The 13315-nt window shown below is 41.0% G+C and overlaps 1 protein-coding gene across 2 annotated transcripts in view; it reads left to right on the top strand.

Annotated features, from left to right (window-relative positions):
- Window positions 1-13315, top strand: part of HIP1R (huntingtin interacting protein 1 related) — a 244671-nt gene that overhangs the window by 180512 nt on the left and 50844 nt on the right. For both annotated transcript variants that reach the window (XM_073627456.1, XM_073627465.1), the window contains 3 exons: window positions 549-743; window positions 5416-5563; window positions 12076-12162. In XM_073627456.1, the coding sequence (XP_073483557.1) occupies window positions 549-743; window positions 5416-5563; window positions 12076-12162 (430 nt within the window). The remainder of the gene's footprint in view (window positions 1-548; window positions 744-5415; window positions 5564-12075; window positions 12163-13315) is intronic.

Raw genomic sequence — 13315 nt, 5'->3', positions numbered from 1 at the left:
AGTGAAAAGTCTGAATGGCCGCACTCCCATAAAATCACCTTTATTATTCCATAATAGAAAAACGACCATCCTGACTGCCAGCACTCCTAAGTTCAACTAATTATGGGACCCTTGGTTACAGATTCCTTTGGCCCTTGTGTCCCTGCAGATATTCCCAAAAAAAAAAAAAAAAAAAAAAGTTTGTTCTCAGGTATGGGGCTTGGCAAGAGTATGGATCCTAAGTTTAACAGCCTTTGTAATTTATACTAGGCATATACCTCAACACGTTAATGTTTATCAAGAGTAATGTTTATCAAGAGTAATGATACTCTATTTCTGCACTTAATGCTTGTTTGTTAACTATGTGCCTTTGTACAGATGCTGATTCTCATTTAGCCGTTCTTGTGGAAATGTATGACAACTATTGTACACTGTGATGAAGTTCATATTATTCTATTTGGATTGGTGTTTTATTTTTATTTCCTTTTGTTTGTAAAACAATAAAACTTTCAATAAAAAGTTATTTGGAAAAAAAAATAACTGTACTTTGGTTGTCTTCGAATTTTTAGTCTGAATCTCACTTGATGTCAAAATTGGCAACTCTTGAAGCTGAGAAGGATTCATTGCAAAGTCTTCTGACCTCTAAAGAGTCTGAACTGCTATCAGTCAAGAATGTGGCTCAGGAGACAGAGTCCCTATTTAGCGAAGAGCAGGAGAAAAGAGCAAGCGAAATACGAGACTTGCATGAAAAACTTGACAAAAAGGTACTGTAACTTCACAATCCTATAATTAGCATCTCATCAATGCCTCGTTCCCTTACTGTGCTTATAGTATAAACTTTTACAAGGGCAGTTAAGTTGTCTGACATCTTGTACTATAAAAATCGTTATAGGTATGATGCAGATATTCAAGTAGGCGTTTTATACCACCTTTAAATGGAACTTATCTTGCCTTTATTTTAACAGCAACATGTAACCTTCATCAGTGAATCTGATTATCTTTAAGTCTTCATGTACACAGGATGTTTGAAAACCTCTTCTGAACGCTGGAACTTGACAGCTAGTAACCATTTTGCCACTTTTACATGCTGCGTTTATGTGTGTTTAGCGGCGCTCGTGAGCATATTTTACAGATCAGTAGACCCTGCCCACAATGCAGGAAAAAAATCTCTCTCTCTCGTGCTTATAAACATGAATTACATGCTGTTTACAAGCATTTGGTGTTTCAAATGCCACTAAACTACCGTCCTGAATGTGATTTTTTGCTTTAAAAAAATGCTTCTATGTGCACGTGTATTTGTGTGTGTGTGTGTGTATGTGTATGTATATGTATGTATATATATATATATATATATATATATATATATATATATTGTGGCTCAAGCTCAGGGAGGAGAAACAGCAGCACACTAATCTTCCCAGTGAATGGCTGTGACATTTCTTAACACTTATTTCGGTATACATAAAAGCAGATATGGGCTGCACTCCAGACTCGGCAAACGTGGCTATCTGTGTACTTTTACATAGATTTTCTGCTCCAGGGACATAAGTATAGTCTTGGACAAGAGCTGGAAGCTATTTGAAAATCTAACAAAAGTCTATTTTATGCATAGGGAAAAAAATTCAAGTACTATTACAAATTTGTGTTTTTAGTTCTTGTAAGTACTGTGATATAAAGATACCTTTTAGGACCTGTAGGAGTTCACAGATATGGAATGTCTGTTAAAAATAAAGAAAATCCATGGGTATGTGATAATAACCTTAGGATGGTGCCATGAAAAATAACATCAAAGATGCCAGAAAAAATAAAAAATATACCAATGTAAATAAATCAAAACTTATGTGTCAAGCAAGTGCACAGGGAAAAAAATTTCATTAGTATCAAGTGTCCAAGAAAACTTTTTTCTCTCAAGTTTCATCAAGTCCACATAGAAAAAAGTAAAATGAAAAGTATATCAATATAATAATGTCCCATAAAGTGACTCTTGTGATGATAATCCAGGTAAAACAAGGGTGAATTCATACACGTGCTCCCACCCTGTGTGACTGTGCTCACGTCAAATAGTGTGACCACAGAATAAAGCGGAGGTCCGCCGAAATTTTTTTTTTAAAAAGTCAGCAGCTACAAATACTGCAGCTGCTGACTTTTAAAATAAGGACGCTTACCTGTCCAGGTTGCCCGCGATGTCGGCACCCGAGGCCGAACCGTCCCTCGGGTGCTGCCGTTGCCATCTTCGGTAAGGGAATCAGGAAGTGAAGCCTTGTGGCTTCACTTCCTGGTTCCCTACTGTGCATGCGTGAGTTGTGCTGCGCAATCCGAATGGTTCCTGCTGTCTCTGGGACCTGTGTGTCTCCCAGCAGACAGCGGGGGGACGGGAAGTAGCGTAAACCCCCTGCGGGAGTCTATGCCCAGAAGTGGGTGCAAATACCTGTATTATACAGGTATCTGTACCCCCCTGAAAGGTGCCAAATGTGACAGGGGGAGGGGGAGGGTTCCGAAAAGCTGAAGTTCCATTTTTGTGTGGAACTCCACTTTAAGTTTGGTCCACATAAGCAGTTGAACCACTTCTGGGCTCTAAGTAAAACAGTTTAGCAGGATCCCACGGGAAAATCCAGAGATGTTATCTTCAATTTAAAGTAAGAAAGAGGCTGGATAGTGCATTATAGTTTGATTATAAATTTATTTTAAATAAAAAACATCAGGGTACTCGCATTTCCTTGGTGCTTCCAGCGCACTATACAAAAACTATAAAAAAACAGTCAGTATAAAAATCCTTTCCAAACTTGTGTGTGTCAGCAGCTTACTCAAGTGAGCACGTAACTGTCTCATTCACCGTCCTGGCCCCTGACCTATGCATGATGACACAGGGCTACTCACTTTTCTTCCTCAGGGGGATCTGATTGGATGGTGGAGACTGCTGGAATATATACTATGTTGGCGGCCATTAAAGTGAAGCCGCGATGTGCGTCATTTTGTTGTAGGTCTACCCGAATGATAAACCACAACTGCGGCCATATTAATGAAGCCGCTGAACGCCAATACTGTTGCTAATTACAAACGCTATGAAAAACCTCCCTAAATACAGGATGGGGAGAACACACAAGAAAGAAGCCCCCTAGAGAGGAATAACCATTCCCCCATTCCCTAACTAATTAGTACAATAATGGTCCACTATTAATCCCACTAGTAACAATAGATATTAAAAGTCAGATCATAACGCACCATTAACCCCTCAATAATGTATCCCCCCTAAACAAGGGAAAACCTTGTCTGTACCATTCTCTAGTTTATTTCTGTCTTAATATTTGTTATAGTACATACATAGCTGGATCGTATCGCTCCAATAACTCCCTACCAATACTTCATATGGATAGCTAGTTAACAACATACAGCTAACAAAAAAGTCGACCCAGCATACATTACTCATCAATGGACATAGCTAAAAATATATGTATATTAAAAAATATATGTATTTTTAATAAAAAATATTAACCCCTGTTTCCCATTTTTTTTTATTTTTATAAAAATACATAAAATGTGTCTATAAAAAAGACCCATAAAACCTGCCCAACAAGGAATATTCTTTCTCAAAATAGGACAACTCTAAGATGATAATAGAATATAAAGTAAAAAATAAATAAATAACCCCCCCCCCCCCCCCCGAGGAAGATAATTAATTAAATCGATCAAAGAACAAGTGCGCAGTGTCATAGACTGTACCCTAATCCCAACTGAACTATATATGGAGGAAGGGTAAAGGCTGACTACGTAAAAGAGGGAGGAACCAATAATGTCACCCCCTCAATAATGGCAATAATATATGTTCATATAATTTTTGAACATGTCGACATATTTGTTCAAAATCTTAGGAGTAAAAACAGACTTGTTCCTGAGCCCTGTGTGGCTACCCTCCAATGATGCTCTCTCAATGGGATTTTGGGCATAATACTTTTTAACATTAAGTTTCCTAATAAATTTCTGGATCAAACTTATTCAGACCTTTTTGGGGGACATACTTAATCCCCTTAGCAAGAGTGATCAATTCTTCCCTAGTTACTTAATCCCCTTATCAAGAGTGATCAATTCTTCCATAGTTAAACTTGTCCCACTAAGATTATATATCCCTGAACCTAATTCTTCCGCCTTCTTTTTCTGTTGTACCCTTCTACCTGCTCTCCCTCCTCTCGTTCTACCTTTCTTCCTCCATGGGTAGAATCCACCCAACCCTTCTCTAAAAAAGAGTCACCATACTCAGTATCCTGGTCCCCTTCTTAGAGTGGTTGATATCTATTATGGGTCGCAACTTCATAAACATCCTGTGGAGGGTCCATTTGGTGTAGGTCTTTGGGGTTTAGGTGAGTAATACAGATAATCACCCTGAGGGGGACCCCTGTGAGGGGGGTCCCCCATAGGAATGGTAATCACCATGCAGGAGGCCCCTAAAAGGAGGGGGTCCACCCAGTTGGGGAGTTCTGTCCGTATAACCATGTCGGTACTGTCCCCCCTTTTAGGACCCCCCCCCCGGCATGGTAATTATCATTCCTATGGGGGACCCCCCCTCACAGGGGTCTGCCATAGGGTGATTATCCATTTTACCCACCTAAACCCCAAAGACCTAGACCAAATGGACCCCCATTGTTCTTTGATTTAATAAAATATTATCTTCCTCTGGAGGATTTTTATGTATTTTTTATTTTATGTTCTGTTATCATCTTAGAGTTATTCTATTATTTTGAGAAAGAATATTCCCTGTTGGGCAGGTGTTATGGGGCTTTTTTATAGAGACATTTTATATATTTTTATAAAAAATAGGAAAAGGGTTAATATAATTTTTTATTAAAAATATTTTTTTTTTTATTAAAAATATATATGGTCTTTAATTTTATTTTTAAATATACATATATTTTTCACTATGTCCATTGATTAGTAATGTATGCTGAGTCGACTTTTTTGTTGGCTGTATGTTGTTAACTAGCTATCCATATGAAGTATTGGTAGGGGGTTAATGGAGCAATACGATCCAGCTATGTATGTACTATAACAATGATTAAGACAGAAATAAACAAGAGAATGGTCTATACAAGGTTTTCCCTAGTTTAGGGGGGATACATTATTAAGGCGTTAATGGCACCATCCTTACATTTGTAAGGTTATTATCACATAGTGCTGCATTTTCTTTATTTTTATACTTTTTTCACAGATTATGGCATTGTGATCAATGCTAAGCGGCTGTGAATTGGCACTCTATCCAAATTTATATGATTTTTTTCACTGCACCTAATGGTAGTTGTAACCTTGGGTTGCTTTATGGTATCTCGCAAGATCTTTATTTATATGGATTGTCTGTTAACTAGAAGACTGCACATCATTTGTACTCATTGTGGAGGAGCACAGAGATGGTTAAACTTTATTTTTACACTGGTGTGTGTTTTCTAGACTGTTGATGAGCAGAAACTGTACCAGAAAATGTTGGAGGACCAGTTCAAAATAATTCAGGGAACAGTAAAAGAGGCTGAGAATATCATTCAAGATGCTGTGGCTAAGCTTGATGACCCTCTTCATATCCGCTGCACCAGTTCACCAGGTACTGTAGAGGCATTTATTGCATTGTTAAACTGTATGTTTTGTGAGGGCCGTGTTTTGTCTGCACGGGATTCCCGCACAAGTGTTCCGTACATCCGTGTGCAGGCTGGTCCCTTTCATGTCAATGAGGATGTAGCGTCTGCATGAACTTAGCGGCTGCTCCCAATTTGACATCTGTGTGGGTCCCCCAACGCACACTGTCTGCATTTGGGGACAAGCACCCACATTGATGACAGATTCGCAGCAGCTGCTGTATCCATGTAGCTGCTGCATCTCAATTGTCATGAATGGGATTGTCTGCACATGGATGTACAAAACAGCTGTACATCTCGTGCTGGCAAAACATGGCTCTCACATACAGTTGTATGCAAAAGTTTAGGAACCCCTGACAATTTCCATGATTGCCATTAATAAATATTTGGGTGTTTGGATCAGCAATTTCATTTTGATCGATCAAATAACTGAAGGACACAGTAATATTTCAGTAGTGAAATGAGGTTTATTGGATTAACAGAAAATACGCAATATGAGTCAAAACTAAATTAGACAGGTGCATAAATTTGGGCACCCTTGTCATTTTGTCGATTTGAATACCTTGGCACTGATTAATTGGAACACACAATTGGTTTGGTGAGCTCATTAAGCCTTGAACTTCATAGACAGGTGCATCCAATCATGAGAAAAGGTATTTAAGGTGGCCAATTGCAAGTTGTTGTTCTCTTTGACTCTTCTCTGAAGCGTGGCAACATGGGGGGCCTCAAAACAACTCTCAAATGACCTGAAAACAAAGATTGTTCTACATTATGGTTTAGGGGAAGGCTGCAGAAAGTTATTGCAAAGATATAAGCTGTTAGTGTCCTCTGTGAGGAACATAGTGAGGAAATGGAAGACCACAGGCACAGTTCTTGTTAAGGCCAGAAGTGGCAGGCCACATAAAATATTGGAGAGGCAAAGGCGAAGGATGGTGAGAACGGTCAAAAACAGCCCACGGACCACCTCCAAAGACCTACAATATCAACTTGCTGCAGATGGTGTCACTGTGCATCCTTCAACAATTCAGCGCACTTTGCACAGGGAGAAGCTGTATGGGAGAGTGATGCGAAAAAAGCCTTTTCTGCACACACGCCACAAACTGAGTCGCTTGAGGTATGCAAACGCACATTTGGACAAGCCAGCTTCATTTTGGAATAAGGTGCTGTGGACTGATGAAACAAAGATTGAGTTAATTGGACATAACAAGGGGCTTTATGCATGGCGGCAAAAGAACACAGCATTCCAAGAAAAACACTTGCTACCCACAGTAAAATTTGGTGGAGATTCAATCATGCTGTGGGGCTGTGTGGCCAGTGCTGATACTGGGAATCTGGTTAAAGTTGAGGGTCGCATGGATTCCACTCAATATCAGCAGATTCTTGAGAATAATGTTGAGGAATCAGTCAAAAAGTTGAAGTTACGCCAGGGCTGGATTATTCAAAAACACAACGACCCAAAACACTGCTCAAAATCTACTCGGGCATTTATGGCGAGGAACAAGTGCAATGTTCTGAAATGGCCATCCCAGTCCCCAGACCTGAATATCATTGAACATCTGTTGGCTGGTGCTCGGCAACCATCAAACCTAACTGAACTGGAGATGTTTTGTAAGGAGGAATGGTCCAAAATACATTCATCCAGACAGGGCCGGTACAAGGGGTGGGCGGAAGGGGCGGATGCCCTGGGCGGATCAATTTATTGCATGAAGGGGGGCGCAGCAGTGGCATACTAACTAGGGGGGGGTGTCAGGCGGCTCCTTCATCCTCCCCTGTATGAAACAGTGTGACATGCTGACAGCGCTTGGAGAGCTCAGGTGGACTGACCCATTGTCACAATGATGTGCGTCTCACTCTCTGTTAAACTGTAATAGCCCAGTGAGTACAACTCCCCCCCCTCCACAGAGATGGAAGAGGCTGCATCGGCTCTGCCCCCTCCCTCCCTCCCCTCTGTTTCTGTGTCCCGTCCATGCTCCGTGCAGTCCGTGTGCTGCCTCTGAAAGGAATGTGGGGGCGGGAACATTTAAACAAGTAGCCTCCGTCGGAACTAGTGTAAGCAACCTGGGAAGTGAGTTATCAGCACTGTCACTGTCACTTTGTCCAGAATCTGCTCGCTCTCTCCCAATCTTTCACTCCCCCTCTTTCCTCTGTTGTCCAGTAGCAGAGTCTTTCATTAACTCTATGCTAATAGTTGGCCCCATCATGTTCCTTTAGCCAGGGTTTTCACTAGTGTGATCAGAGACATTGCATGTGATTTGCACCGCATTGCTGTACAAATCACATGCAATGTCTGTGCAATGTGAATTCAGCCATACAAACTGTATGGCTGAAATCGCATTTGCACCGAAACTGTGCAGGACCCTTTTTTTGGTCTGCACTGGAATCGGATTGGATGGGTGTTTACACCTATCCAATCCGATTCCTGCACCATTTTACAGTTCTCACTGCAATCTGCAAACTGATCTGGGGATTCAATAATTTTACATTGACACCTGTAGCAGTTTGCAAAGGGCAACATGAACGGCCGACAAGCAACATGCAATGCAGGAATCCGCACTGGAATCGCTCCGATTTCTGCATCACATATATGTGAACCAGGACTAAGGATGATCTCCGGCGTGTTCGCATGCTGCACAAGCTGAGCCCGCCAGGAAGTCGGCAATGCGCTGCGCTAATCACAGGCAGTGGGACATTTCCTGATCTCTGCAGCCGCACATCGGGAAATGTCTCACCGCCTGTGATTAGCGCTGTGCAGTGCTGACTTCTTGGCGGGCTCTGCGCGTGCAGCATGCGAACAGGCCGGAGCTCATCCTTAACCAGGACTCAAGTGGGTTCACACTAATGCCCTGTGGTTCAGTTGCAGTGCTGGTGTATACACAGTTTTCCTGCATTTACCTCAATTTTCACTACAGTCCCACAGACTTCTATTAGGTTACACATTTTTGCAACATTTTCTGAAAGCGCACCAAATGTCCTCTATACTGAATCTTTGGTGTGCTTTCAGAAAACACAGTAAAATTACACAAGCTAATAGAATTCTGTGGGACTGCAGCTAAAAATGGGGATAAAATGCAAAAAAATGCGTATACGCCAGCACTGCGACAAACTCCAGGACACCAGTGTGAACCCAAAGGCTTCAGGGTGCTGTGTAATGTAAAGGAGTCCAGAGGTGCAGGGTGCTGTGTAATGTAAAGGGGTCCAGAGGTGCAGGGTGCTGTGTAATGTAAAGGGGTCCAGAGGTGCAGGGTGCTGTGTAATGTAAAGGGGTCCAGAGGTGCAGGGTGCTGTGTAATGTAAAGGGGTCCAGAGGTGCAGGGTGCTGTGTAATGTAAAGGGGTCCAGAGGTGCAGGGTGCTATGTAATGTAAATGGGTCCAGGGTGCTGTGTAATGTAAAGGGGTCCAGAGGTGCAGGGTGCTGTGTAATGTAAAGGGGTCCAGAGGTGCAGGGTGCTGTGTAATGTAAAGGGGTCCAGAGGTGCAGGGTGCTGTGTAATGTAAAGGGGTGCAGGGTGCTGTGTAATGTAAAGGGGTCCAGAATTGCAGGGTGCTGTGGAATGTAAAGGGGTCCAGAGGTGCAAGGAGTTGTGGAATGTAAAGGGGTCCAGAGGTGCAGGGAGTTGTGTAATGTAAAGGGGTCCAGAGGTGCAGGGAGTTGTGTAATGTAAAGGGGTCCAGAGGTGCAGGGTGCTGTGTAATGTAAAGGAGTCCAGAGGTGCAGGGTGCTGTGTAATGTAAAGGGGTCCAGAGGGGCGGTGGCAGAGGCTGCAGCTACAGTATTGTATTGTTGTATGGTTTTAAGTGTTTTCTGGTTTTGAAAGGACACCGACTCTTTCTTTATACCTTGGGGGGGGGGGGCGCAGTTTGCCATCTTCGCCCTGGGCACCAGATGGCCTTGTACCAGCACTGCATCCAGAATCCAGACACTACAGAATCCAGACATTACAGGCTATAGGAAGCTTCCAGAGGCTGTTATTTCTGCTAAAGGAGGCTCTACTAAATATTGATGTGATTTTTCTGTTGGGGTGCCCAAATTTATGCACCTGTCTAATTTAGTTTTGATGCATATTGCGCATTTTCTGTTAATCCAATAAACCTCATTTCACTACTGAAATATTACTGTGTCCTTCAGTTATTCGATAGATCAATTAAAATAAATTGCTGATCCAAACACCCAAATATTTATAAATGAAATGGAAATTGTCAGGGGATCCTAAACTTTTGCATACAACTGTAGGTGTACGCTTAAGGTCTCATGCACATGGGCGTATTAAAATACTCCTAGCTATACTGGATATTTCTGCTTGGAGATGGCAGTAAAATAAAGCATAAAATATGCTTGTTTTGGTGTGTAATAATGCGTGCGTTTATGTACATTTACAGGCATGTGGCATTGAGCTCATTCTACTGGCCAGAATATGAATTTATTCTGACCACTGAAATAAATGTACGTGCATACGCACATGTTTATGCATGTTTAGGATGCTCCTATATTATGCTCACAAGCTCTTCTCCAAATGCAGCTTTGATGCGTTTATTTTATGCCTCTAAATGCTGTTTTTAAAATACTAATCTAAACTCCTAATGTGCATGGGCACATATGCTAACAGAACTGCGTTTTAAGGCATAAAAAGTACATTAAAAAAATGCTGTACACTTGTGGTGTTATTTTTTTTTTTTGCCCATGTGCATGAGGCCTAAGTGCACCAGTGTGAAGTGACTGATATATTTATTCATAAGAAACGTATTTCTTATTTTGTTTGAACTGTGGTCCTATTTCTTTACAAAATTAAAGACAAAACACTCTAAACCAATGCTGCAAGTGTACGTGGATATTTGTCACCTGCATCTGTTTATTCCTTGGTCCCTTGAACATTAAGTTCTAACCATCATAATCCCCACCTCTGTGTTTCCTAACTCAGCAAGGGTTCTTTCCCACCTGTTGCATGATGTAGATTAACCACTTACCGCCCGTAGGACGTCTGCTACAGGCATCATTCAGATATCTTTCTTTTCAGCTGGCGATTCCCTCACACTCACTAGCAGTAGGGGACATCCACTGCACTAGGGTGCCTTTCTGGGCTCTCCCATGTGGTCGGGAAGCCGGATTGCCGATCGTGCGGTGGCACCGGATTACCCGGCCAGCTCTATGACCCTTCGGAGGCCGGAATCTACATAATGACATCGCTTCCGGCACTGACAGATGTAAACACTGCCAGTTTTTTGTCCTGGAAAGCAGTGATGTTTTTTTTTTTTGTTTTTTTTTTATCTCATGCTTTCCAGGGTAGAGGAGATATCTTGGGGTCTCATTGACCCCATATGTCTCCATGAAGAGGACCTGTCATGCCTTCTTCCTATTACAAGGGATGTTTACATTTCTTGTAATAGGAATAAAAGTGATCAAAAAATAAAGGGACAATGTAAAAATAAAATAATATTTTTTTTTTTAAAGCGGCCCCTTCCCCTCGTGCTCACAAAGAGAAAGTGAACTCATACGTAGATTTTCGCGACCGCGTATGTAAACGGCTTTCACACCACACACGAGTTATCCCCGCAAGCGTTAGAACGAGAGCAATAATTAAAGCACAAGACCTTCTCTGTAACTCTAATCTGGTAACCTGTAAAAATGTTTTAAAGGGTAGCCTATAGAGATTTTTAAGTACCGACGTTTGTTTTTTTTTTTTGTTTTTTTTTTTCATTCATTTAAGTGTATTATTTCTATTAAAAAAAAATGCGTTTGAAAAATTGCTGCGCAAATACAGTGTGACATAAATTGCAATGATCCTCATTTTATTCTCTGGGGTCTCTGCTAAGAATATATATATATATATATATATATATATATATATATATATATATATATATATATTATAATGTTTGGGGGTTCTGAGGAATTTTCTAGCAATAAAGTTATAGTTTTTACGTGTAGGAGAGGAATGCCGGAATTGGCCCGGTCGGTATGGAAGTGGTTAAAAATTGAGCAGGAAGAGTTGGATGACATAGATTAAAAATTTGAGCAGGAAGAGTTGGACAACAGCTGTGCAGAGGGTTTGTTGTTTCTGAGACATGATGGATAGATTTGCAATCTAAAAGTCTGAGGAGAGTATAGTCTTCAGTATTTATGGATTCACTATTCTTGCTTTTGTGAATGTAGGCAGAGACATATTTTAGTTGCGCAGCCTGTAAGTCACTCAGCAATAACTGCTAGAAAACATTAGTTATCGTATCAGACATTTCCCGACATATTTTGATGGAACTGAAATGGTGATTTCTTTAGTTTTATACTTGCATAGCAATGAAATGTGATGCAGTCTGCCAGTTCCAAGTGGGAGATTGTATTGGCTTTGCATAAATCTAGAGATAATACACAGCCTATAGAATAATTCTAGTGATAGAAATAAAACAAATATACCTTTATCCTAATAGTATCTTTCTGTATTCTCATATTGAATTCAAAATTAACTACTAAATCTGTTTTCTTCACAGACTACCTTGTGAACAGATCCCAAGCTGCTCTGGAGTCATTATCTTCCTTGGAAAATGGACATGCTAAATATGTACAGAATATGACAGGTGGGCTTCAGTGTTCAGATCTCTCTCTTATGCGGACTCTGTCATTTGTGGTTTAAGCTGGCCATACACAGTTCTGTTAATTCTGTGATCAATTTATTACTTTTTTTTTTTAAAGATTTTTTTTTTCTATTATTCAGAAGTGATCGTTTATATTGTTTTTGGTCATGTCATATTTCAAGTTATTTTTAGGACAAAATAAGTAATATTGTTCAGTGCTGAAATAGTTTTTATTACACATGTGAGGACAGCAGGTTTCAGCTTGGCAGATAACTCTCTAGATGTGTCCCCTTGGACCTAGGTCCTTATAGTGGTTCTAAAGTTTTTTTTATCTTAATGCATTGTATGAATTAAAGTGTAAAACCTTCCATGCTCAGCTCCTTCCCAGCCTCCCCACCCAAATACTTATATCGATCCAGCGCTTGCAAGCTCAGACAGCAGCAAGAGCCATTGGCTTCTGCTTATGTCAATCAAACCCTCTGAGGAGGGGTCGAGGCTGAGTTAAACTGTGTTTCAATAGACACATACAGCCTGGCGCGGAATCGGGCCTGCACAAGTTTCAACTCCATAACAAGTGGCTTGCTATGGGGGCACTCGGAAGGGAGGAGGAGCCAATAACACCGGCAAGGGACCCCAGAAGAAGAATTTCTGGGCTGCTCTGTACAAAACCATTGCACAGGGCAGATAAGTGTAACATGTTTTAAAAAAAACAAAAAGCTTTACAATCACTCTAAAGTACATCTAAAATCTTTAAAATATGACAGCCTGAACAAGTACCAGATTCAGATGCCATGCATGCAAGCACAAGCTCCATAAAGTAAACAAAAAAAATACTGGGCAGGGCTAGGAGCTGATTGTTGAGCACAAGCTTGTGAATTAGCATTGCTAAAAGCCACACCCCATGCACTATTCTTTCTCATCCCACTATAGTGAAAGCAGGAACAGGCTACGTGAGTGTGGCAATTCGGCTCTGATGTAATGAACAGTTTAGTATTGTTGCCACACCATCACAGTAAGATGCGTTAGGTGAACTTTACTGGGAAGCTCAGCAGGTATTTCTCCATCATCCATTGAGGGACATAAGTCAGAAACAGGTTATGCTTCAGCCAAAGGAAGTTGGGACACTGGCAAACACAAAAATTGTAAGCCAGCCCCT

The sequence above is a fragment of the Aquarana catesbeiana genome, linkage group LG01, assembly GCF_042186555.1.
Source record: "Aquarana catesbeiana isolate 2022-GZ linkage group LG01, ASM4218655v1, whole genome shotgun sequence".
Lineage (NCBI taxonomy): Eukaryota > Metazoa > Chordata > Amphibia > Anura > Ranidae > Aquarana > Aquarana catesbeiana.
The sequence above is the reverse complement of the archived record's forward strand: the minus strand, read 5'-3'. Positions and strand labels throughout refer to the sequence as shown.